This window comes from Linepithema humile, chromosome 1 (genome assembly GCF_040581485.1).
Source record: "Linepithema humile isolate Giens D197 chromosome 1, Lhum_UNIL_v1.0, whole genome shotgun sequence".
NCBI classification, from domain to species: Eukaryota; Metazoa; Arthropoda; class Insecta; order Hymenoptera; family Formicidae; genus Linepithema; species Linepithema humile.
The window spans coordinates 12605904-12633867 of NC_090128.1; the positions used below are offsets into that span (position 1 = coordinate 12605904).

The 27964-nt window shown below is 36.2% G+C and overlaps 1 protein-coding gene across 3 annotated transcripts; it reads right to left on the reverse strand.

Annotated features, from left to right (window-relative positions):
- Window positions 1–47: 47 nt before the first annotated feature.
- per (period) lies at window positions 48–27945 on the reverse strand. 3 transcript variants are annotated; one of them, XM_012361656.2, is made up of 17 exons: window positions 27419–27945; window positions 21559–21642; window positions 17658–17836; window positions 14756–14883; window positions 13106–13301; window positions 12614–12832; window positions 11176–11360; window positions 10657–10941; window positions 10165–10317; window positions 6891–7089; window positions 6320–6714; window positions 5942–6129; window positions 5626–5786; window positions 5185–5444; window positions 4803–5069; window positions 4419–4721; window positions 48–4333 (listed from the first exon to the last, which is right to left on the reverse strand). In XM_012361656.2, exons 1-17 carry the CDS (start codon window positions 27499–27501, stop codon window positions 4220–4222), a joined length of 3399 nt encoding a protein of 1132 aa, XP_012217079.2. In that variant the 5' UTR covers window positions 27502–27945; the 3' UTR covers window positions 48–4219. The 3 variants fall into 3 exon arrangements, with proteins under 3 accessions (XP_012217079.2, XP_012217077.2, XP_012217078.2); XM_012361654.2 differs by having other exon boundaries at window positions 6891–7113; window positions 27419–27944; XM_012361655.2 differs by having other exon boundaries at window positions 5185–5432; window positions 6891–7113; window positions 27419–27937.
- Between the last annotated feature and the right edge of the window lie 19 nt (window positions 27946–27964).

Consider the following 27964-nt stretch of genomic DNA (forward strand, 5'->3'; position numbering starts at 1 on the left):
GCTGAATAAAATCACTACTAAAATAAATCGCATTGGAAGGCAAAGTGTCAAAGAAACTTCATTCTTCTTTAATTTTTTCGAACGATTTATAAGATTCTTTTAGGAAAAAGAGTCATATATTTTACAATAAAAATTTGATCGATTACAAATTTTCGAAAAAGAAATTACTTAATTACAGCCATAGCCAAGACGGTCGTCCCTCGATAAGGAGATCGTGAAATTTGTGCTAACGCGAGGATAATCAATCGTCTTTAGCCTTAGCATAATCGAGAAGATCGCAAGCTGGATTTTAAAAAACATCAAAAGAGAGTGCTCACTTATATTATTACGAAAAAATGATAAAAATACTCTATATATCACATAAGGTGCAAAAAATAAATAAAATCCAGCATCGATAAACCCGCATTTTGTTGTTTTTTTTTTCACCGAGGTACTGCGCATTTAATTTCACATAGAAAATAGTTCCCATGAGAAAATGTAACAAAAGTTAACACAATATGTTACAGTAGTACATACAACGTTAATTACAGGAGTGATGTACACAGCTATAACAAGCGCCGGACTAGATTTCTAATTACGGAGTGGATCTCCGTTCCGTAATCGATCCGCTAAATCCCTAGTATACAAAATATCGCCTTTTATCCATCTATCGCACACGCAATGCAATCTACATGTCGATCACTTTAAGTGTTACGACACGTGCAAATACGCAGTATATAAAATATCTTTCCGCCGAATATCTTTGTCATACACATTCGTTCAAACATCCACGCTAATTTACTGGTCCATGAATACATAAAATAGATTTATGACATGCAGTACGGATTTCGATTATACAACTCTGATTGTGAGTTTTTCAGTTACATGATTAACATAGCGAGGTCTGACCGAGCTTCTCTCACATGGACCATTATTTTTTTAAAAACACATGATGTGCAATCCTAAATTTGTCTAATTACTACGTTCGACGGTTAAGCTCCATTTATTAAAAATTTATTTATATAAATTAAAGACCAAATTTATTACAGATTTAAAAATTAGCCACAAAACTTTAAATTTCTTAATAAGACTTTAATTATTAAGTAAGATAACTAGAATTTGAGATCAAATTTGAGATCAAATTTTATCAAATGTAATAGAAAGGAAGACAACGCGGAAAAATCTGTTACTATTACACGTGCAATGCAATATAACTTTATAAACTTTAAAGCAGAATTTTTGACAAATAAAAATTTATGAAACATCGATAAATGGAGCGTTGTCAAGCACGAGAAAAAATATACTGCTCTGTCACATGAATGTTTAAAAATACGAATTATGATTGCCGAAAAAAGCGTGAAAAAGAATATTTATAGATGAAAAAAAAAATATATATATATATAATGAATTTAAATATAGAGAACCTTATTCCCTAGTTTTATATAATACTCTATGTATATATAGTTAAAAATATTTTTCAGAGATATAAAAAGACAGAATACACAAGGGTCGTTCTAAAAATAAGAAAAATTACAGAAATGCTTATTCTACAAAAAATATGAAAAAAATATAGAAATAATTTTTTAATAACATTTACCTTTCCACATAATTGTCGTATCTTATTTATTGGACGACTCTCGTACAAAACGTGGTAGTCGTAGTGATATACTCCAAATATGAAACTGAGTTATGTAATGACGATGAATGACCTCTTCTTTGCTCACTTATGATTCCTATAAGCGGCGCGTAATTATACTCAAATAAATTGTACAATTTATCAATTTTAGCGACTACCTGACAAGCAAAGTCAGTCGTAAATGTATCAAATGTTAAAGTTTTTAGTAATTGTCCCAATGAAAGATATATATCCTTAATAGAACTTTGTGAAAAATTGTATTTTTTATTATCAACTATAATCGAAGCAATTAATTAAGCAAAATATATTTAATTACAATTGAATTCTTAATAGATTTACAGCGAACTACAGCATTAACAATACCAATTTAATTTTAGAACTTAATATAATTATTACTGAAAAAATTACAAAATTATAAAATGGAATAAAGAATGCTATAAACAAAACCCATTATCGATATACACCTTTTTGGGACGCTCAATAATTCATCTTGATTTTCCACATAAAAACACAAATAGAAATAAAATTAATCGCACTGATTACATAATTTAATCTTGTAGATACAAAAAGATGTGCGTATTAATTAATAACTACACGAATATATTAATTGTTTAATGATCATTTAAGATCAGAAAAAATCGCTATAATCTAATTGTAATTTGAAAAAAAAGGAAAGGAACATGACTGTACAATTTAATTTGAGTCGCATATAAGTGCGAGAGCGACTGTTTGATAAACAGCGTTCTGTGTGTGGGTGGACCATGGATAGAGAAATATTTTTGATCATATACATATTTCAAAATATTTCTCAAATTATCGTCGATTTTCTATGTTTCTTTAAAAACTTTATGCTAATTCTTTTACACATGTGACAATTTTATAGTTTTTTAAAATCTTTTCTAGTTTCTCCTTGAAATAATATATTATATAAATATATTACATAAATATATTATATAAATTCTAAGCCAATATTTTATTATAAAGCCCATTAGGTCCATTTTGGAGAATACTTTGATGGTAAAATATAACATTCGTAACAATGATTATTTAAGACATCTTTAAGACGTCTTTTTTAAGATATTTTTAAGATGTCTTTTTTAGGACGTCGTTAAAAGAGGAATAAAAGAAATATAAACATTTAAGAAGAAAGAGCATCGAAAATTGTAATAAAAAATGGATTACGCCAAAAATTACGCTATTAAAAAAGTATCATCTCCCCATATCATGTACATTCACTTCGATTCTCTGCTTGATTTGTACAAAATCAATTATAAATCTGTAGAAATCTCTCTTGGTCATTCATATATAATTACAACGTACAAACGAGTACTACGGACGGTATTAAAAACAGTGTATTTGATTTTCTATTTGTATGTATGTATATGTGTGTGTGTGTGTGTTTGTATATCGAGAGCATATCGCTTCTTTTGTACTATAAATTTATCTTCACTACAAAGAAAACCAGTCATCATTCCTACTTGCATTAATATTACAATTGCATGTATTATGTATTCTACGAGATATTTTCCAAAATTGTGTCGCATGTTTTTTTTTTTCAATTGAGAGTTGTTCGATGAAGAACATTCGATAGTGCTAAGACACCTTGTACCTAATACAAATGCAATCATTTAATGGAAATTTTATAGACATTTAATTTCGCATGTTTTACTTCGCGTTGAAAAATTTAGAAAATATATTTAAACTCGCTGCTTGGCTAAGGCAACTTGATAAACCTTTATGATTTTTGTATCTGGACTATAAACTTTCCCCGGCGATTCCACCAGTCACTGGTATCAACGACGCGTTTATTATATATTTGTAATCAACCATAATCATTTTCTTCTTTTCTTTTTTAGATAATTCATTCTTTCGAAAGATCTTGAGAATTTTGAGATTCTTGAGAAAGATCCAAAAACATTGGAACTCGTGTATCTCACACTCAGTGCACTTCATTCATTATTTATGTACCGATTCGTCTTCCTCCGATAAGAACGTTCGATTAACTGGAGAATTTATTCCGATTCTCATTTCATCGGAATTCGATTGACGATGCTGCGCATTAAGAGAAATCTAACTTTTATCGGTTTTTAATCAACTGGACAAAATTCATAAAATAAATTTGTGAAACAATTTTTGTGATTACAAAACTATTAAAATTGTAATTGTTTTATCCATTTTGTATAATCAAAATTGTTTCAATTTTAAATTCAAGATTTAATCTTAGTTTTTTATTGAGAATAAAAAGTAATTAAATTATAAATAAAAGTATTAAAAATTGATATTTTATTAATACTTAATATATATATTAAATGTAACGTGCTACATTCTTTTTAAATTAAACTTTCAAATTGAATCAATTTCTCATCACAGAAAACTATCAAAAATTATCAATACTGAGACTACATATGTGAGGCAAAAATTAAATTTCTCGGCAGCTTTATTCATTTCGAAAGCGAAATGTATATTTAAGTAGATACGGAACAGAATATAATATCTAATTTAAAAATTAATAAAATAATGGGTTTGTTTGAAAGAAATACAAACGAAGCAAACATTGACTTCGGTACTGTTTTCGGCACATCTACGGCGGATTAATTGCAATTCCTATGAGCGCTGGCAAGGTATAGTCTGGGACGATAATGAAGGTGGCAGGGGCGCGTTCTCCTCGTGAATCATCACGAGCTTACTATATTTCAACATTCTTCTTTTCTGCTTGTCCTGTAAGCAAATGAAATAAATCAGCAGTAAAGCAGTAAAATATTTTGACGATTTTTAATCGATTTCACTTTCATTTTCTTCTGACCTGCGATTCTATCCAACTACCACTACTGCTTCCGCTGTCGCTTCCGCTTGATGTGATACCCTCTTCAAGGACAAGTCCCGTGCCGAAACCCTCCAGCTCCAGGTCCAGATATAGTTGTCTCAGCTGATCGTTCACCAGATGTGACTGGTTCAAGTTCTTCATCGCGTCCATGTCAGATTTCAGCACCTCGTTCAACGGCTTCGGATGCATCTGATACTTGTAGATCAGTTCCGGCGTCAGTTGAACGCCCTCCAGCCAGGGCGGGTCCTTTCTCCGCTTTCCTTGATGGCACTTGGCATGCTCCTGCGCATTTATTACGTTTTTATAATTTACTGCAGGAATGCGGAGACGATAGTGAAGAGGTTTAAGAATTCAAAAACATACAAAAGATTGGGACGTCCCAGGAACGTCCTTTGGACATTGCGCTGTTTGATTCTCCACTTCGGAGGCCTCGCATGTTTTCTGATCCGGATTGCAACTACTGTCGCTACTCTTGTATAAAAAGCTGCTGTAAAAGCTGGACGAGCTCGACTCGTCCCCGTTGTAGTCGGTCGGCCGACGGTGTTCCTTCATCGTTACCGGAGTCAGGAGATCTATTACGCTTGAGCAGCCGCCGTCGCACGACGAAAAGAGCTCGCCCGGAGATAAAACCTGGCGGAAATTTATTTGCGAATGAATAACATAACATTTCCGCTGTTTTCCACGATGAATAAAACTAAAGGCGATAAAGAATTAAAAAATAATTATTTATCGATCATTTTTTTACTTTTTTGGAGGACTCGGACATGGCCATTATGCTGCCGGGTTCGGCTTTCACGCTGGTCGCCTGACTGGCCGGTCGTGACACAGCACGATCCGGACACTTGTCGTTGGACGGCTGCTGGTTCTCGCGCGCCGTTGCTGCTGGCACCTGCTCGGGTATTAAAAAGGGTCGATACATCATTGTAGGCGGCGACGGCGTGTTGATCATCGCCGGATAGATCACTCCGCCCATCGCTGTCGCGACGTAGGACACTGGAACAAATACTAAATTCTTTTATAACCCTCTATGCAAATTCTACTTTTTAATATTTAACCCTTTTATTCAGTTTCAGTTTTTTTTTTTTTAATTGCAACATTGATAGACTTTAAACAAATTTAAAAGCTTTCTCTTCTACATACAGAGTTATGAATAAGAGAAATTTATTTACAATTATTAGATGCTTACTGTAAGGATTCTGTTGCGTCGGCTGCGTCGACGGCGATGGGTTCAGCTTTTCTTGGGACGACATCGTCGTCGCGGACTCGTTGGGCTGCGATACCGACACATAATATGCTGGTATGACCGACGGGAACAAAGGGAATCTGGGTATAATCTCCGAATTGGCACTAAAATGTGCAAATATGCATTCAACAACAATCCATCTCTGCAGTTTGTCATATTTTTTTTACATTTTTCCTAATATTTTGTAGAATATTACGAATATATTCTACAAAATATTCTATATTATTATTCTTGTGAGAAGGAGAAGAAGGTATCTTACTTGTGGGACGAAACGCAGGGTTGCGCAGGTGCGAAAAAGGGCACGGTGACCGACAGCGGCGGCCATAGATTAATATTCGGCCCCGTCTGCACCACGGTCGATTGATCGAGACTCATGCTAGTGACGGTGGTCGTGAGATTCGCTGGACCCGCTGTGCTTGTCCGCGAGATGTTATCGTGCTTCGATATCTATTTTCGCCACATTTAGACTTGTTGAAATTTTATTTCGATATTTTTGTAATGCATTTTCTAAATTAATCAAATAAACTAAAGAAATAATATTTTCAAAGAGATTAAGTTTCTTTTTTTTTTTTTTTTTTTTTTTTTAGTTTTTGATAAAATTTGCCTCCGCCAGGCTATCTTGAAACTAAAAGCACACCTTGAAGCTGTCGCCTTCCCAGCTGTGACTGCCGCTTCTCTTGATTCCGTGACCCTGATTGACGTAATGAGTGCTCTGGTCTGTGCCGTTGGTCTTCTCCGTCTTGATCCGCGAGTCCTTCAGTTTGTCGCTGTTCTTGATGCTGCAGCGCAGCTCCCGGTGCTTCTGCATCATTAATTTTTCCATGTCCTCGTTGTGACGGCTCAGAAGCGACTCCGTCAACGTAGGCTGCTTGAAGCTCTCTGTCGCGGTGGTGGTGTTGCTGTTGCTGGCGGTGTTAGAGACATCGCCGCGGCTAGCAGAGCTGGTCTGATTGTTGGAGCCGCTGCTCAGGTTCTCCGCACTACCGCTGCCGCTCGCACCGCTGCCGTTTACCGGCGACATGCACTTCCTCGCTAAAAAAAGTACGACAGATTCGATGTAAAATACAGTCAAAGAAAGAGTTTCTAATAAGATAATATAATTATTGAAGAATATATTTAAACAAAAAATTTAGCATGCTCTTTTTTCCATACAGTTTGACAAACTTGTGATTCGAAGGCATTAGAGAATGCCAAAGGATCGCGCTTACCGCCTTCCTCGTTGCTGGAAATGACGTTCTCCTCGTCGCTGCCGTACATGGTGGCGACCGGCGGCTTGCTCTTGAAGAAGCGCTCGATGTTCGCGTTGTAGTTGAGCTGGTTGTAGCTCGGCGGTGTCTCCGTGGAGGACTTGCTGTCGTAGTACTCGTGATGGGGCGAGATCTCACCGAGCATCACGCTGTCGTGTTCCTGTAACAAGGGATTGCGTGATCCCTTCACAAGTATATTGTAGAAACTTAGAATGAGTTGTCACTTAGTGAATCGGTACGCATCTTAACGCCGGTTATCGTAGTCAGTAGTGTTTTTTTTTTTTTTTTTTTTTTGCATGAACGATGAGTGAGAGTGCATTGGCAGCCGTGGCGAAGATCAGTCCCGGTTAGAGAGACAGAAAATTTCGCTAGGAACTGAAGAAAACCCACGCCCCTTCTTTCTACACGTTAAACCATCTATATTACGACCGTTCATTTGCAAGCTCTTGCGAAGCAAGCTCTTGTGGGAAACGCGCTCCGTCTCCTGCGGATATACGCATTATTTACAGCGAAGAGATAGTTAATCGATCGATCGATCATGCGAGCACCTCTCACCGTCCGGATCACAATATCCTTCGTCGTGTCGAAGTCTGAACTGTCATCGAAATAACGCCGGTGGCTTTCGATCCCTGTTTTTTTCTACTCCTTTCATCCGTTCTTTCCATATTCTAGCTTTCATTCCTTGATAATACTGTAAGTACGTGTCGATAATGACAAAAATAATAAGAGGTGAATGAATTAAAAATAATAAATAAAAGAGTGTATAATGGAAATATATAAAGTGATGAGAAAATGTATTAATCTTAAAGTAAAAACTTTGATTCTTTTGAATAATGAAAAAAATATACAAAAATATTCGATAGCACCGAAATTTGAGGCTTAGTATATTTATCATCCACATATTCAATCTATTTCTCACCTTTTCTTCATATTCTCGTCCGCTTATTATCTTTCTTTGATTTCTTGGAAGTAAAACAGTTCAGAATAATTCCTCGATACTTTATAGCCGATACAAATTATTGAACAAACTGATTAAATGTTTCCGAAAATCGAAGTTTTATAAAAAATTCTTTCAGAAAAAAATTTTTCACAAAGCTTTTATTTTAAGAAATATTCGACTTGTTGTTTAAAATGATCTCTCCTGCATACCAATGTCTATTTTACAAAATATTTCAAACGTTTCTAACGTTATTAATTTAATAAAGCAGATAGATTTCGGAAGATTCTAACAAAAGCAGCAAAACATGATAATCGTATGATTATCACTTTTCATCTTCGAGGTCTCACAGAGGAGTTAGCATGTTAGCATTCCACACATGCTAATCGAAAGAATATCCCAAAATTCCAGAAAGGCACATAAAGTGATACACGACCGACGCATGTATTCGAATGTGGTCCGCTGCTTGCGTGTTAAATAATATCGAGGTGAAAAAGAGGAAAAGAAGAGGACTTACCGGACAAGCAGTGCCAATAAGGCAATTCGAAACTGACGCTTATCCTTCACCGGCCCTACACAATTTTCTCATTGCCCTCCATCCGCGTCTATGTGCAACAAAGCTTGGTAGAAACTAGATTAAAAGTTTGCGCTAACTACTCGCTGCTGTTGCTCATCAGCATAGCAGCGTTTGATCAGTTAAGAAAGGAGCGGGTAATCGCGGCGGGGAATATCTTTTAGTCGAACACCAGCCCTTCGTATATTTTGCATCTTCAATTCTACTCACCTTCGTCAACCCCTTTCGGCTTCACCAAACCCCCCTAAAAAAATTCCATCACGCGAAGCGTGATTTCCAGAAGCAATAAGCATCTTACTGCAGATCGATACCTGTCTTCGATATCACGAACGTCCGAGATTTCATCTTGATCGAGCTTTGCGATATGATTGATTAATAAATTATATGAAAAATTGAAAAATTAAAAAAAAATAATATATAATTTATTCAAAAAATAATTTAGAGCAAAAAAATTATATAACTTGTAGGAGATTCAATAATTTTGCAAAGTATAATTTTATCAAATTCAAAATTTTATCGCTTATTCAATGTAATTTCACTCGATCAAGGTAGTTCTCGAAGCTTTGCATGAACAATGTTATCGTTGGTAAAAACAATATAAAAATATTTGTTGACATATAAACTTTAATGCACGATTTTAAAAGTTATACGTATGTCAAATAAAAAATAGAAAAATAAATAATTTACTGAGAGTTGATACTTGACACTGCACGTGCAAATTGACTATAAATATTTATTTTAGAGATTCAATCTTTTCGAGCTATCGACGAAGGCATCGCTCAATGCATTTTAATCACTTACAGTAATATTCACAGTAACAACAATTGTAAGAGGAACAACAATCGAACGACGAGTGAAAATTTCTGGTTGCTTCGCGTGAAGACGCGTGTTACCATAGAGTCTTATTGATTAGCTCTCCTACAGCTGTTTAATTGAGCTTTCTAATTCTACCAATACCATGCGTTCGTCGTACGGATCAGCAGAGAAAAAAGAACCGATTAAGAGCAAAATGGAATTACAGTGCGCGTTATTAGCGCAATATCTTTTTTCTTTTTCTCACATAAGAAGCTTTCTTTTTTCTCATTTGTCCATATCGCTACGATTACATTTTCGGTCGTTTTTGCTTTCGAGCGGAAAAGAGAGAACATGTTCCCCGGCAATGTGTGTGTCAAAAATATCAATAATTCTCCTCATGATGCAGAATCGTGCAATTTTGTATTACAGAAAAGGAAATGTCCGACATCAAAAATGCCGTGAAGATTCGAAAACCCAAATAACATAAAAGTCCGAAAAACAGAATCTCAGCAAGAGCAACTTCTTTCTCAAACATCTGAAAAGTAATGATAATCCACCTAGAAATAGAAGTGCTTTCATTTTCTTTATCCATTAACGAGCTTTAGGAGCGCAATTCTTTTTTCTTTTTGCCATTATCGCGCGTGTCCTCGATTCGGCGAAAGCAAAAATGAATTACCGGAGAAAATATATCGTGCACCGACGAGAAATAAGATTAGGCGACTATAAGTCACATATATGCACGTCACATATATCATCCACGTCGCAAGTAGAAACGTGGTCGACTTGCATTATTATATACAAGTATAAGTATCTACTATACAAAGAGATATACTAGCTTTACGTAGCATACCAGAATGGAGCGCATCATAAGCGGTAATTAGCGTTACAGTGTATCTCGGCGATACTAAAACGTAGCTTATAATAGTCACCGAAAAGCTCTTGAGCTCGTCCGCCGCGACCAGTCCGTCCTTGCTGACGCCGGGCGCCTTCATCTCCTGCAGCAGACTTTCCATGAAGGACGCTAGATCCTTACATCGCTTTGACACATCGAGTTTCGTTATATCTGACGTTCTTTGGATGCTCTGCGCACACGTACGATAGAAAAGAAAGAGAACAAGTTGGGGGATGATAAGTTCATTTTTACGCCACGCTCGCGATCAGAGATTTTTCTTTTTCTTTTTTTTTCTTTTTTAAATTCGTATATGTGATTGTTTTACAGGGATACATAAGTATGTATTACGAAGTCGTAATACTCAAGTGCGTCTTTTTCGTGCGACAGAATTCAGAAATAATATCAAAACGTGATAACAAAGGCACAGTCTCTTATTTTTTTTCTACAGGGAAGTACAAAAATAACGTAAGAGTAATATTTAAAAGGATGCGAAATATCGTGGGCACAAAGGTGGAGGGGGGGATCATACCTCGTCGAGAAGCGCACGTATCTCGCTCTGAATGATCTTGGCTTCCTTCAGCACTTCCTCGCTGATGCTGGCCGGGTAGCCGCATTCGGTGTTGCGCGGCACACGAAAGATGTCTGGGTCCATCGGTCCCTTGAGTACTCGGTGCTGACCTACGACAAACTCTAGTTTTTTCGTCCACGGATTGATAAAGGACGACCACTTGGTCTCGAGGATGACGTAGCCTCCGTTCTGCACGGCGAACCTGTATGGCTTCGACCTGAAGGAGGAACCTTCGAGCCTGACCACCTGTTCAACGACATTTCGCAAGGAATTATATGTGAGCAATCTGCGACCGGTGACACTTTCTTTCGCTCCTATCTCTCTCTATCTCTTTTCGTTAGAATCACGCACTCGCTCTCTCACACTCTCTCATTCTCTCTCTCTGTACCTCTTTTTCTCTCATAAAAAGCACACGACCGAAACTTAAATTTCTTTTCTCTCTTTTTTTTTTTCAGTTTTTGTGGTTGGGCTCATGCTCACAGTCTCATAGATGTCTTTGATGAAGGGCAGATCCTCGGGATGGTAGAAGTCAAACAGCGAACGACCAACCATATCCTGTGGTAGATAGCCGGAGTATTGGACTACATCGGGATCGACATGGGATAGGTGGCACGTCGCGGTGTGGCGGGTCGTGAATACCGAAGATATTATTGTTTCTTCTGGCGCTGCGGATAACGACAAGGTCGGGATCATTCTCTTTCGTCGCGGGGTCATCACCTTGGTAAGTGAGACTTCTTAGGTATATTACGATTAGACGCCGACAAACTGAGGCGGGGATGCGAGGAGAGAGAAATTCATCCCGATTAATTAATTTATTTTGCTTTAACGAATGGAATAATTTTTCGTCACAAATGAAGTGAGCACCTCAGCGCAAATCTTTGCGTAAGTTACAGGCGAACCTCGGAATTTCATATCTTTCATGTTTCCTTTTTTCTTTGTACTCTTGCTTTTAACAAAAATTTGGCCAATTTCGCGAATGCTATTGAAAGCTTGAAATTTTCTTAATATCTAAGAATAATAACGCAATATACTATTAAATACTTGCTGATGAAAATCGAAATTTCGTAGAATACAATGCCGCTGATAAGAAACGTCAGCAACGCTGCTAACAACACAAAGCCCACAGACTTGAATAAAAATGCAAGATCGTGTGATTCGCGTAAAACACTCGATGGCAAAAGACTTGCATAAAGAATGTTGTCGTAAATAAAAATGTTCTCATGCACACTGACAGAAAGCAAAGCGAACACCTTGCCGATGGCGAGTGCAATTTTGCTTGTAAGTACGAACATTCGTAATAGTGGTCTCCAAACTGCACGAAAAAACGGAAAATCGGTCGTAATGACAAGGAAACAGCACAACGACAATATATATATATGACAAAGATAATAAAAAAAAAAAAAAAACGGCATATCCACATATTGAGTCATGGCTTTGAAAAATTGGAAGTAAGTTACCTTCGTTTCAGACGTTTTCCATGGAAACCACCGATTCATTGCGAATACGAGAGGTCGGACCAACGACAAGGCTCGATTAGCGAGCAACAATAGGATACCTCGAGAACGTATAAAAGAAAATAGCTGGATAAAATTAAAGAACAGAAATAATAAGTGAAAACGAAAATTCTCTTGCAATTTTTTCCTCGCACCATTTCACTATGCAAATTCCAGTCATTCCGTCAGAATGTTATTTCGAATTTTCCACATTTTGCTCCAAGTGGTTATTATACAGAAAGGTACAATTAATTTTAACGAATCAGCAGAAAATGAAATTTACTAGCAAAGTAATTCGATTCCAAGCCATTTCGGGGATCATCGCGCCGAGTCATTTAATCGCCGACCAATAATCAAGCCGACTGTTTGTTATTGTCGAGTCCTCTCGCCGGTGGGACCTCATCAAAGACATTGGACTGTATTACCTTTGTATGCAGAATGGACGGGTTGAGCGGTCACCATGAGGAACATAGCTCGGTTGCTGGGCTGTTGCTCGGCCGTCGGATCCCGGAAGTCCCGGAACGACAGAGTCAAATGGAACGGCAGGTACAAGTTCGATCTCGCTTTCACGCATTCGTTCGGCACGTTACACCTGGTGAACCTTCGCAGACCGCAGAACAGGCTCGCCCTTCTTCCGTTAATACCTGAAAAAAAAACAATAATCTGCTTAGCGCTCATCAAATCGCGATATAACATTTATAAATTATAAATGTCAAAATCGTAATTAAATAAAAAAAATCAAAATTTATAACTTCTTGGCTTCAATAATAATACATAATAATTAAATATACAGCAAAACATACAGCGTTTAATAATCGCAATAAAAATAACCATAAGAACTCGATATGCAGAAATATTTGCTAAAAAATATTTCACGAACAAAGAACAGTTTCATAAGTTTCGCCTTCGTGATTCACCTTTGGATCGTTCTTCTTGCGGCGAAGCGATGCCGCTAATCTGATCGGCTAGAGTGATTTTATCCTTCAGATGCACGTAATCGACGAAGGATCGGCCGATCCAGGCATCCTTGGCGTAACCGAGGGCAGTACATATCGATGGGGTGGTGTACAGCACGAGACCGTCGTGCATCGAAATCACCGCGCAAAATCCCTCCTACAGAGACACCCAGCAGATTAGAGACAACAACGATCAGCTGTGAGCTAACGTCAACGTTAACGTTAACGTCAAAGTCTCAACGTAAGCGACAACATGATATTCCTGGCTTTTTGCCATTCACGCGATAAAAATATACAAATGTTGAAAAATATAACTTCACACGATAAATCATTAAAATAAAATTTTAATCGCTAAAAAAAAGTGCTTTAAACATTCAAAAACTATCGCGATTAGAAAATTTATTTTGTCACGTTGTCACTGCGTTAAGGACTTCTCTCACAGCGACGCACACGATTGCCAGTATTTTCACCATGCGTGAATTGTATTAATAAATTATCAATCGTGGAAGAGAAACATCAGTAGAAAGAGAGATACTGACAGTATCCGTGATTATGCTAATTTAGTCGGACCTGCTGCACTTTGTAGCTTCTCTCTTTTCCTCCAAAGCGTGTCCCGAATATTTACTACCGGAAATTATACTAACAAGAAAGCAAAGCCAAACCGAATAAAAAGAGAGAGAAAAACACCTAAAGTACAGTTGCATCGAAAACAATTGTCTGTCTCATCGATCTCGTCAATATGGACATAATAATAATTAATTAATTAAAGTGATTGTCAATACGTATATTGATCAAGTCAGTGAAATAATTAATTAAATTTTCTACTATTCACGGTTCAAAAATGTTAACGATTAAGTCTTAATCAACAGAAGCAAATAATTAATATCGTACTGATATTCTGAATTTATAATCTGGATTTAAAAATTATAAATTGGGAGAAATAATGTTTGATTAACGCGCTATTTCGAAACTGCTGATGATATTACGCTAATCAACCGGATCAACGTTTCGATGCAACGGCCTTTCAATCGCCCATTCAGTTAATTTTACCAAAGCCTCTAAAGCCTTTTTTAAAGCTTGTATTAGTCAAGTTTGATCCTCGCGATTTTTACTTTCTCGCGACAATACAATAAAGAAAAATCAAACGATGTCCAATCTCGCGGGGTGAAGCGTTTCGCCAATAGTTGTACGGAGATTCTCCTGCGATCAGCCAACTTTCTCCATACGTGAGAGAGTCGCTGAGAAATGTACACCAAAGAAGATACACCGAAACAAAAAGGATACATTACGCGACGAATTATAGAAAATAAATTTCACAAAAAAAATAGAAAATATTTAGAAAACCCAGAATTTTTTCTCTCTCGGTGTACTTTAACCCCGCCGCAGGATCGCCACCATAATCCGCATAACTATGACGTCCAACGAGTTACAGGAAGCGACGGGTTATACGGGAAGACAGCCCTCCCCCGTTCTCGCATATGCCGCGAGAAGCTGTCTCTACGGTCCGTGATGCGAATCTGCCCCGAGAGATTCTCTGTCCCCGTTCCTTTTTTTTTTTTTTTAACTCTTTCGGCATGTCTCCCTCTACTACGCTTACTGACGTATACTAACATTGGCCTGAGACGTGGAATCGTCCAGAGGGATCGTCCGTGAAGCAAGTCCTGCTTCCGGATCTGCGACGGTGTCGCCGTTGTGCTCGCCGGGATCCGTTGCGTCCACCAATTCTACAGTGGCTACCTCTTCATTACGCCAAAAGAAATTCTCGCCGTTATGCGCTGATCTCCGGGTCATCTGCCCGAGTAGCTGATGGCTAGGGGATTATGAAGAAGGACGGGGGAGAGTGAGGAACGATGAAAGCCCAAGTGGCATGGTAAATGCATTAAATTATAAAAAATTTAGTTAACTATTTTTAACTTAGATCATACAATATTTCGTTCGCCCAGATGAAACCTGGAGTCAATAATCTGCAATTTTTTAGCAAAATAACAGAAAAAATACGATAAATGTACCAATACTGAAAAAAAAAGATTGTTGAAATAAAGAATAAAGTAAGACATAATCATGTACAAAAGATACATTTTCTGTCTCTAATTATCTCTTTTAATAGAAATTATAGTCAGCTGAAGCAATAAAATTTGCGAATAGATCGTAGTGGAAATCGCAATAAAGCAAGCCCTGCCACGTGAGCAAGCGTAGGAGGTCGCGAGAAGGAAAAGGGTTCCCTTAGTCCAAAGTGATGCGGAAACGCGTAACTGCGCGGTAACTCGTACTTCGCATAAAATCGCGTTACGCAAAGTTCAATTATTATCCGATGGTGCATTACGATCTTTACTGGCATTTCCTGGTGAAAGGCATTCTCTTACGCTATTCTCGTAAACGCGTGGGACGTGCAGGCGTATCACAGGCGATACGACGACATTTAAGTGAAAGCGTTGCTAATGTTGTGTCAACATACCCCTTTCTCCGCTGAAATTATTTTTCAAAATATATATCTCTAACATTATTCCTGCAGATTCCTATCATACTATTCTTGCTCTATTCCATTAAAAATGGAATAAAAAGTCGGATTTTTGTAGAAAAATTTGATAAAAAATTATCACGCGTTGTGCAAGTTTCTTATTTTTCAAATTAAATTCTATACTACTGTAGTACAATATACAAAATTCTCTATTATTCACTTTGTTAACGAAGAGCAACTATTATGGATGAAAAAGTGAAATAAACGTAAATGCTTACGCAAACAGAAAAGAATAGCAAACAGCACGAGGGAGGAGGATTTCGTAACGCCCGCTCCAATTAACGCTCATTGTCGGATTGTCATTAACTTGTTAAAAATACGGCACTCTTCAGCAACGGCGAACGGATTACTCCAATTACGCGGATTTGATATCGTGTTTCACGAACAAAGACGGAAACAAAGATCAAATATCGAAGTTTTATAGATATCTATTTTGAAAAAACATCCGAGAAAAAAGGAATCCGCGTCGTAACGTAAGCCTCGTGTTCTAAACGTGATTAACAGTGTATTTGTTCGGCTTCGTTGCTTGTTTATCGATCCGTATTAGTTTCGCAATAATTTATATAACGCGTGTTAAAATCTGAACACGTTGCCATCCCTGGAAAAAAAAATGCCGCACGTGTACAATACTTGGAAATTTTTCAAATGAAAAAATATTTCACAGAAATTTATTAAATATTTCAAATTCTATAGCGCCTACTTATTTCTTGCTCGCTTTGTAATTTTTTATTTCATTTCAATTATCGCGCGCCACGCACTGCAATTATAATTACTTTATATTAAAAACATAAATGGATCACGTTCTGCAAAAGTTAAAGAAAAATTAAAGGCGATCGACAAGCTCGATAAATCAACAGGTGTCTTAAATCCGTCGTTAATACCGTCGAAAAGATCGAAAGCTTCGTATAATCGACTGTTGGATGCTGAAGAGCGCGGACTGTTGGAAAATTATACACGAGCGAATCTCTCGCCCACACGTGTCACAGTTTCCTCCGATCAGACGACAATGAGGAAAACTTCCATTGTGTGCCGTCGAAGCAATTATTTTCAACGTGATATCGCAACCTGCATACTTGCGTTCACGAAAAAGTTTAATATGCATATTAAACTTTTTCGTGAACGCAAGTATGAAATAATATGTAACACGCTAAATGCGTTCCGAAGCCACACGCTTTATACCAAATTTGAATTCCTTTTTTTTCTTTGACAATATAATCTTTCCGAATCGACAAGATTAACTTGCCCGAAACTTGGAAAGCAATCGGATACTCAGTGAGATAAATCGCAGTATTTGCTGCTGGACTAAGGGATACCGTAAGGGAAGTAATTTCAGGCCGAAGCCTTAGATGGCAGGATAAATGAAACCTAAAGAGGTCGGGAAGAGTGCACAAAGCCAACTTATCGAAAAAACAAACAGAAATAGGATAAACTTTCGGATGTACGTATCGCAGGCATTTTCGTAGAACCTGGTTCAACAGATGGCAATAAATAAAATCTGTGCGAGTTGCCACAGCTTGCCATTGCTCATTTCGTTTAAAATATCAGCGGCCACCTAAGAACAATATTTTGTCTCGCGAAATTTCTCTCTTACTTCCTACGAGCGTGAAACTTCAAATCCACTTCACTGCGAGTGAAAATGACGCGCGTACGATCGGACGGAAGCCGCGGATTTATTTCGATCAATGGAAAAACAAAAAATGGACTCTTTATCTTAGATTATAACAATTTTTTCTTTAATTAGTAATAATTGTTACGATAAAAGGTCTATTATCTGCCTTATTCATGGTTCAATGGCAAAGTAAAAAAGAACTATTGTTTAAGCTACCTTAATGTATTGAATTATGAAAACCGAGAATTTTTCACCCTGAATTAAGAGCGCAGACTCGCGCTCGTTTTTCTTAAAACCTTCGTATTTCGTATTTATTCTCGCGTGAAAGAAAAGCCGTGGGCAGTTCGCGTGCACTCGTTCCCGGCATTTTGCAGATCGTAACCAACCTGGTTTCTTTTCAAGTACGGTGTTCGCGGGCGCGACGACGTTATAGGACACGGTTTTCGGCGCGCTCACCGCCTTCAGATCGGTTTCCGCCTCGACGGCATTAAGCGCCGACGTCGCCTTCGACTTCTTCTTCTTATGCTCCTTGTCTTTTCTGATCGGTTGCGGTAACGCTTCATTGCTATACGATATAAAAAATACACATAACACAAAATTATAAAATATCATAAGCAAGTTTTGATTCCCAGATCTAGAAATTAATTTCAAAACTCACACTGCTTAGAAATAACGAAAATAATTTGTTCAACTTGGCCACATTTTGGCTAAAGATTTATTCTTTTTTTAAATTTATTTAAAATTGCTTTTATGTAAAATATATTAGAGTAATTTGTTTATTATGCTAATAATTCTATACTCTATATTTGAAATGCAATATAAATTAATTAGAAAAGAATCGAGTGACATGTATCGCGTAAGAGATAATACTGTGCATTATACATAATTATAATCAAAACATAATATGATTGCATTCGCGTCGAATGATAATGAATTATAATGATCACACTGGCATACTAACAACTTTCATACAGAATGAATCATAAGATTATCATCGCAGTTTAAAACTGTTAAAACATACGATCGCGGATACATATAGATCGAGAATGTCCGCGTGTCGTGCCATGTGACGACGGGCATTAATGTGGGAACTGTTCGCTGATAAGCGCGACACAGCCACAAACTCGCGCGCGTGTCTAAGAATAAACGCAAGGAAAATATTCCATTGAAAGAATGTGCAAACGCAGTAATTTTACAATCCATTGAAAATAATATTAACTCTGTTCATCATCTTCTTCGACATCGTCTTCACGTCGCGATTGCAACATTCGCGCGGTGATGTCACTGACTTGAAGTTACATTAATAAATCGCGAGTAATTGTAATGAATTAATTGGAGCGAGCTCGCGCTAAACTTGGAGAAATCTATTCAATATCATTTAATGAATTGAACAAATTTATTATTTTACTCTATAAATAAACTGTGAGGAGGCATAGCGCAGAGCGTTTTACAATGTCACGTTGCAATTGCGAGTTTACTGATACACAGACGACGACTTTCTCCCAGAAAGCTCTCGTGAGAGCTATTCCCTGACATAACAATCTAATACAAGGCGCGATCGGCGCATTACACAAGTGAGAGAAAGTCAGCGTTCACCTAACCATCGATTTTTCTCTGCAGAAGCTTTCACCGGAACACCTCTCGATCACGCTATTTACTTTTGTCACGCCGCGAAGTTGCATCATTCGCTTGAAACACGTACTTTTAATCTGAGCAACGTATCTATGCGCCGCAAAGCTGTCAGATTTCCATTGAAAAGACGAGCGTACTACAATCCCGCAAATTTCTTTTACCCCTGAAACACAGCTGCGGAGGTCCCGACGAGTCACGGCGGTTCTAATATTAATAGTCACCGCTGAAATATTCAAACATTCTGTTGTATTAGCTTGTTACCCTATCCGTTATGTCATCAGACATTAGTTATATAAGATGGACGTAACACAAAAACCGAGGCGAATCCATTTCTCCTCGCAGACTCCATTCTTCTCTTTGACGGGCGGAATTATAATATTTCAAATATAGCGTCTCGTTATCTAACGGATTTCGACTTGGGTGTTATCTAACTAATCTGGTTAATGCAATCAAATTACATTTTATAATTAATGTAACCAAGAAGCGATAAATTTTATTTCAAACTACTTATCTGCATCACTTCAAATTTGCGATCAATTAGAATTATATGTGATTTAATTATTCCGTAATTTAGCGAGAAAGATTATATATTTGGAGATCATATATTTCAATGTGTTAATAAAGTCTACTGTTATTTATTCGCTTCTGCAATGAAAACTAGATTTCTAGAATTCAGTATATCAAAGATTATTGCCAATATTCAGGAAATAATTTCAGGAAAAAATTAAAAATAAAAAACAATTGAGAACTGCTGACTTAACTCTTCATCGCGTCATTGGCTACACAACGGAAGCTGCGGCACGATCAACTAATGTTACCAAATGAGTTCACGGCGATCCAGACGGATTAATGAATACATCGATCGTCGTGAAAGCGATGTTAATTTCAAAGTAACATAATGCGTTCAAAAAATATTCCAATTAATTTGTAATTTTTTATAAAAGCAAATAAAATTACGACGAGTGATTTTTTTAAATATAAACTCGATCGTTGTTCTTGAAAATTTCATTTTAGAGTTGACTGAGTATGCATTATTACGTAATAATTATTTATAATAATTTAAACTGCCTCAAAAAAATGTTTAATTAACGAAACTTTTCCGAAATTTAATTACGGATTATCATTGCAATTTCGGCCAGAAGTATAGAAATCGATATTATAACTACTAGTTTGAATTCTCTTTTATTTTTCTGTTGCATCTTATGCAACGCAAGTTTAATAAATATCTTGATGACACACCAATATTTGCACGTGGCACGGTACATGTGTCGATGTGCTGTGTTGACAGTCTTCCTACAATCACTGTAATCGCGACCTATAATCAGTTTAATCAATATTGTGCCACAATCATTGTGCTTCTGGATTTTTAGACAAAGAAATATACTGTTGCTGACAAACGCGATATACACTTGATATTTCGCGTTGCTTATATTTTATAATAATTTATTGATTATATTAATTTTTTATTTAGGCACAAGTATGACGACGGTAAAACATAATCTAAATATTGGAAGTTTGAATGCTTAAAAATATTGCTTCCATAAAATATTGAAGAAATGTCAATTTTTTCCATATTTCGTAGATTTAATATTTTGGCAAGATGTGATAGATATATTATTGATGTAACGCTTGAGTCAGAGAACGATAATATTCGATGTCGGAGATAATATGAATTCTGTCTTAAATATTATGAGGAAGTAAGTATTCTTTCCTCATCGGAAAATAATCCTATTAAAATACGTCACGCGCGGAGTCCAGACTGTTACGGAATGACATCAAGGACTAATGACATAAATAATGCTTCAATGCAAATTCAGATTAAAGTAAGATTGCATTAAAGTAATAAGAGCGATTATATCTGTAATATTTCAGAATAAAGAAGCAGCATGTCTTCCATCAAATTAAAATTCAAATGAGATAGGAGAAAATTATTTATTAAAAAAAAGCGCGTAGAATATATAATTCATAATTAGCTTCACAAAAACACTGATCCTCGAAAGAGCGTTCCGAGTTCGATTTGGCACACGATTTTTCTTTCATACCAGTTTTTCTCAGGCATATAGAATCGCTATAGATTGCAGGGACAATTGTTATCCTTTATCAATTAAAAGATAAATTTCACAACGGTAATTTATGTAAATAGTCTCGAAATACATTCAGCTATTTGCAACACGATCATTTGCTGGCGAACAATTATTCAACGATAAACGTGTATAATGCCCTAAATAGCCGCGCTATTAAATAGTCCTGTATCACGTTTGCACATTCTGTTTAATCCCACGCGTCACATGAGATTGAAATTTAATGATTTCTCATAGAATAATAATAATACTCAAATCCCCTCGCATTTATAATCCCATTGCAATTACAGAACATTTTTATCTTTCGTTTAAAATTTTTATTCGAATAACAATTTATTTTTTTTCTAGAATTTCTCTCCAAATTTAATATCTAAAATAAATGTTATTAAATTCATATTAAAATATAGTATATATATTTCTTTTTCAGACTTTAGAAATGTTTCTTATCATCTCATGAAAAGAAAAGCCATACAGTTTCGCTACATTCGTATGAAAGTTTATTGCCATCGCAAATTGCCTGTGAATTCTTATAAATGATCGATCCTTAGAAGCCGATATAAAAGAGGTAACTTACCTGGATCCGAAGGTCGCAGGATATCTACAATAACCACTGCTCTCGGAGCGATTGCTGTTCCGCGAATTCGAGCTACTGCCGCTACTGCAACAGATAACGACGAGAAATTAGAATAATTCTTCAAATAACACTTGAAAAAATGTCATTTACTTTAATTGCCTGAAATATTGCGAATCAAATAAATGTTTATTACTGTTTTTAATATTCGCATACTTATAAATAATTTTTACAGATTGTAGACTTTATTATAATTTACACCACTTTTCAGTTAACGCGGGATGTCCGACACAAAATCCGTCGAACTACTGCGCGTTTCTGATTGCCGCAGGTCTGACCTTGGCCGGATGTTTCCACTGGCGCCGTTATTATCGCCGACGGATCCTGAGCGGAAAATTTGCAATAAGGAAATACATAATTTGAATAATAAATATCGCAATTAAACGGAGAATAACATTATTTCTAACGTACATGTTCCAAAGTGTATAAATTGTCCCAAAGAAAAACACAGAGATTCTTCACATAATTTTTCTCATCCTTTTTATATAAATTTTATAAAAACAAAAGAAAAATTTGCCTGTAAAATTTTAATAAACAATCGATTGATAGAATGAGATACCAAAAGCAATCGATTCAATCAATTTTGCGAAACTTGCAGAATCTCACAAAGTGGAGAAACACCGCAATGTGATAAACTTTGCAATATTGTTATCGCTCGCTAAATCGCGCATTCCGCACTGTTGCAATCTTTCTAACCGGGTCGATTGCAATCGGCGAGTGAAAATCGTGCCGCGACCTACGTGATCGTCGAGATTCTTCCCGTTGCAACGCGCTGGAGGGTTGCAAAATCGCAATGGCATCGTAATCCCGGTAACGGCCTCGATCGTGGAAAAGGTACGCGATTCGAAAATCGCAAACTGAATCAACCGGAGATCGGGGGGAAAAAAGACCCCGATCACATGTTCGGCAAACGTGACATTCGCGGCCCCTTACTTACTACGGCGGCCTCTCTCAGCCTCCCAGGGCCTTTCACTGTCCCCATTATTCGCTAGCCACCACCGATCGACCGACCGGCCGCATTAGTCAGACTAGAAAAATTATTGCATAAGAAAGCACGCTTCACGTTCGCGGCCCCGTGACTACCGTCGAGGACGACGACGACAACTGTTGCGAGTGTCTATCGATTCCGTATTTTACTGGTTATTTGCCTGAAACTTATCCGGGACGCGGGAAAATAAAATGTCCCTTATTCTCGAACAAGTGGAGAACTGCGTCGTAGATTGCATGACATTATGTAAAATAAATAATTTGCAGTGAGTTGAATTTAATATGCAGAATTTTGTTTTCCCACTTCGAAACTGTATATAGATAAGATTTTCTTTAATTTTGTGACTTGAAGAAGACATTGTAATTTTTACACAACACATCTAAAAATAGTCTTATTAGAAATTATTTTAATAACAATAATGATGCAGATGAAAAATTTTCATATCAAATCTTTGTCCATGCATTTCTTGGATAAATATAAAAAATTATAAAATTATATGTAACATTAAATAAACAAAATTATTAATTTATATGGTCCTTGATCACTTTTTATCGCTCATTTGCATTTTGCGTTGTTGTAAATTTGAATATATCAAAGAATATCTTTTAGAAGAAAGCGGGGAAAAAATTCGGAAGATTTTGTAACTCGAGGAAACGTACTCTCTAATCTACATTCACGTGTAAACGCAATGCGCTGTCACGTGGCTCGAACATGGATTGCAACTTGATTAACGTCTTTTTATTCGACCCGTTTTCGCGTCGGGAATTTCGCAACGCGTCTTTAACCGCATTAGCTAAGGACGTGGAAAATACAATCGGCACACCGGGAGACCGGTTAGCCTTAACCGCACCGTGTACGAGTTTTCATCTCCCTTGCACGTTGCACTATTCGCTCGCCTCTCGCCGTCACGCGAGCAAAGCATGTCAATGCCAAGTATCCCGAGGGGTTATTCAGAAAACGTACAATATAAATTAATAGTTCTAATAATTTTTATCACTTTTAATAGTTTATTTTCAATAACTAAATATTTATATATTTAGTTATTGAAAACAATAACTGACAATAAATGTAATATATAACGCCAATGCGTTAATTGACATGTAAGATATTCTAAACGTGCAAGAAAAATATGTTTCAAAGTATTAAATATGTGTAAAATACTTTTGCGAATTTTTTCATATATATTATACTTTTTTAAATATTCCGTATTTAAAAAAAAAAAGTATATTGGAACATCAAAGATTGGAAGATCAGACACGAATATTTGATACTATATATAAGCGCAATTAATATTATATCATATTTCTTTTGTATTTCAAATGTTTCGAGTAAAATTTTGTTGACGTTCCATCGTATCGATCGACTTACGCAATGTCTACGAGGGATGGCAGTGATCAGGACATGGTAGAGATATATATAGTCTATGCAGAAGCCAGACAATGTTATAAACCACAGATTCTGATCTTATATAAACGTGTAAATGCTTAATCTGCCGAAGAGTAGTATTTCAGCTTAAACGAAAAGATTAACCAATTGCGATCCACGTGATTCCGCAAATTGATAATAATGACTTGATCAATCAATTAATATTACAGCTTAATATTTTCATCTTTATTGGGATAGACATGTCCCACCGCTAGAAAAAGTTTTCTTAAAAAGATTTTTTAACTCACTAAGTTTAGCTAATAACATTGTAATAATTTTATTTTGTTAAAATTTAGGATCCGCGAATTAAATCTTCAAGTAGCAATGAAAGAAATAAGCACTTTTGCAGATTTTTTGCAGAAGTTAATTTAAAATACTTTGCAAAATCATTTGATATCAACTTGTATTTCTATATAAAAAAAAAAAAAAAAAAATTTTATAATAAACTGCAAGAAAGCTGCTATGCTGAACTCTACATACGATAAACACGCTCATTAAATTCGCAAAACTTCACAGATCATTACTGCGTGTTTGTGTTTTACGTAACAAAAAAAATTCCTCTTAACAATGAATTTATGATAAAACAAAAGCTTTCTAAAGAATAAACATCGACATATATATCGTGATTGTTATATCTACACACAACCAATTAAAAACAAAATAATGTATTATAAAAATAATGAAGTAATTAATAGCTGTGCTATTTTTTCCTTCATTTGTTACAGCCGCATTATCGCTATGCTGAGCTCTGCATACGATAAGCACGTTCCTAAAAACTCTACAGATAATTACTGCATGTTTGTATTTTACGTAACAGAAAAAAATCCCTCTCAACAAAAATAATATTCATAAAGGTTATATGATCATATTAAAGATATAATCCTTTTCCTTGTTTCCCTAAAAGATTATCATTAATAAATATTTATGTTCATAAAATCAAAATTTCTTTATAAAAACTCCTAAATTTTTTTTTATTAAAAATGTTTGGGAATTCTTTATCTAAATCGTTATTCCAATCAGTTGAGCGAATTTAGATTCTCTTAGATTGATCGCGATAAATCATGGCAAATTATTTTTTCAGCAAGTTCCAGATGAACTTAACGGTCATTACATAATATCACAATAAAGATGCAGTTTCTTTCTTTACAAAGCTATTACCTCACGCCATTTACTGCCCCGTGCAATTATCAATGATATATTAAGAGAAATGTCATTTTCGCATATAGAAATAATGAGAGTATTATGTATATCATAAATACGGAATAATGGAAAGAGCATCTTTTTCTGTAAAATCGTAGAAAAAGAGATTTATTCTCGATCTTCGCAAGAGGGTGCACTGCAGTATGACATATAAAATACATATATAAAATCGGAAAATTATGTAATTATCTATTATTATGATTGCTCGGTCAAATATAATTACGCGTGACAAAGTATAATTAACATCGCACAATTTATCCGATTATTTCGGTGTGCATTATTCTCAGCAAAGGGGTGAACAGTCAGATAAATTGAGACGACCTTGAATTTTATCAATAGTCTCACTGTTTACGTGTTTCCTTTATGTATCGGTACATACTTCGCGATATATACTGTCGCACAACAAGATTTTAATTAATCATTTCTGTAAATCAATTATTATCTTATATATTATAAAATGATAAAATGTAATAGATAATAGAATATAAATAGAGAAACAAAATAGAGATAAGAATATATACGTAAATAGAATAAAATGTAAAATGTAATAAAATGTAATAAAATAAAAGTTGAACGCGATATGACGGGTCTGACAACATATTATCTACATTTTAGAAGAAGAATATTCAATTCTGTAATTTAAAATTAATAGGTTAAGTATGATAGGTAATGTTTTATAGCGCCATTTTTATAGTATCATTTAAAATGATCGACATAAAATTTATTTTAATATGATTAACATATTTTAATTTACTTACCGCTTTGCAATATCAGTTTCTGGAAATGTACAACGTTATAATGTCGTTTATTTATCGAGAAGCGAATTTATATGTCTGATGCATATTCTAGTGCAACCCTTTGACCCAGTCAACAAAATGTTAGCAGCCTGCCGGCAGTTTGCGAGCAGATTCGCTCAGAACTTGGCAGCAGATACGGTGCCATCTGTGTCCGCATTAAACTCGTGTTCTGCCGGCAAAACTTGTCGACATAGGTTGACAGCAGATTGGCGGCAGAAAACGAGCAGGATCTGTGCAGTGTAATTTGATGTCAGATTGTCAGCAGAAATCGAGCAGAATCTGCCGTCACAATTTAAATGGAATAGCGGAATTTAAATGCTTCATTACAATTTTACATTTCTCGTTTCGCTTATTAAAAATAGTAAACGAGGTATGCAAAGTATGTAATATATATTTGCTTTATTGGGACGAAAAAAAGCACTTATGTTTTAATAAATTTATTAGGCCAAATCCCGAAATCACTGCAATATCGGGTCAACTCGCGGTGGATTTTCAATTTCAAAAATCAGTTTAATATTTTGAATCTTCTATGAGGATTGCATCAGATTATTGTATTAAACTGATAAGCTTAATTAAGCCGCTGGCCACACTTTATATGCACTGTAGATGAATCTTGAGTACGAGTTTATATATGAAGAAACACGTCGCATAGCGGCAAACAACATCAAATTGCACTGCGCAGATTTTGCTCGATTTCTGCCGCCAATCTAACATCAAACTGCGTTGCACAGATCCTGCTCGATTTCTGCTGTCAATCTGCTGTAATAATTCCGAGCAAATCCTGCTCGATTTCTGCTACTGATCTGCTGTCAAATTATGTCAGCAGGTTTTGTAACATTTCTGCTGATATTCTGCTATCATCATCTGATGTAAAAGGTTTTGTATATAATCTGCAGTCTTTTTGTTGACAAAAATTTGTAGCCGACGTTTGGCAATATCTGTTCAAACAGACTTTGCTGACTGGGGAAGTATATCGATTAAGATTTGAAAAAAGATTGCAACATTTTATGACACTAGCGAAAGGGACAGCCTGCGCTTTCAATGCCGCCAATTTTGAATAGAAATTATCGTTGAAAGTCAAACGCGCGTATTTTATCAATAAAATCCATAAAATGCATAACATAAAAAAAATAAAAATACGTCATAACTTCTGTATTTTATACCATTTTAAAATACGATTTCTTTTCAATGAATATTGATTACTGAAAAAAATCTTTAACACTACTTTCAATTTAATTGCCAGAGAAGTATCGCTTCAACCATCTTTGTATTATTTAAAAACATTCCACTCAAATGAAGTGGCTGAACGGCATCGTCATAATCAACGCGTCCGCGATAGCTTTGAATTTCAGCGCGCGAGGAAAATTCGAAGAATCGCAAAAATCACCCTCACCTGCGTTGCGACTGACTGTTGCTGCAGGTATTGGAGTATCCGGAGTCCGATACCTTGGCGTTTTCCACTGACACTTCCTCCATCGTGCGCTTCCTCTATTTTTGTACTTCACGATTAAAACAATTGTTTTCTATACAAACGAGCGCTTTGCAAAAAATAATCCTTTCTCATCGCCCACACGCACTCACGTCAAGTTCGCCGCTCATCTCACTTTACTTCCGTGAATTCGAAAATTGAGAACGACAGTAAGAAGACGCGCGTATTACATTTTCCATCGGCAATCGCTTGTGCCGTATGACGAGACGCGCGGACGTTATCTGTATGGAATGAGCTGTCGGTTACTGTCGGTGCCGCCAATCCTCGCCGCGAAATCGATTGCACGTTCTGAGACACGTGAGTGCAGATCCGCGCTCGCCCCCCTACGAACCTCATGGTTGGCAGCCTATATCAGAACGGAGCGTGCCCCACTTCACGCCGTCTGCACTACCACGCTGGCGCGCAATTAAAATAGGGTCGCACGTTGCATTGACATACGTCACTGATCCT

What these genes read in the sequence shown, in the direction of transcription:
- per (XM_012361654.2), bottom strand. Translation starts at nt 27,501, where the DNA reads ATGGAGGAAGTGTCAGTGGAAAACGCCAAGGTATCGGACTCCGGATAC. An exon ending in CCTGCGACCTTCGGATCCAG is followed by an intron (nt 17,837 to 21,558) that starts GTAAGTTACCTC and finishes TATATCGTATAG; the next exon opens with CAATGAAGCGTTACCGCAAC. An exon ending in GCAAGAAGAACGATCCAAAG is followed by an intron (nt 12,833 to 13,105) that starts GTGAATCACGAA and finishes TTTTTTTTTCAG; the next exon opens with GTATTAACGGAAGAAGGGCG.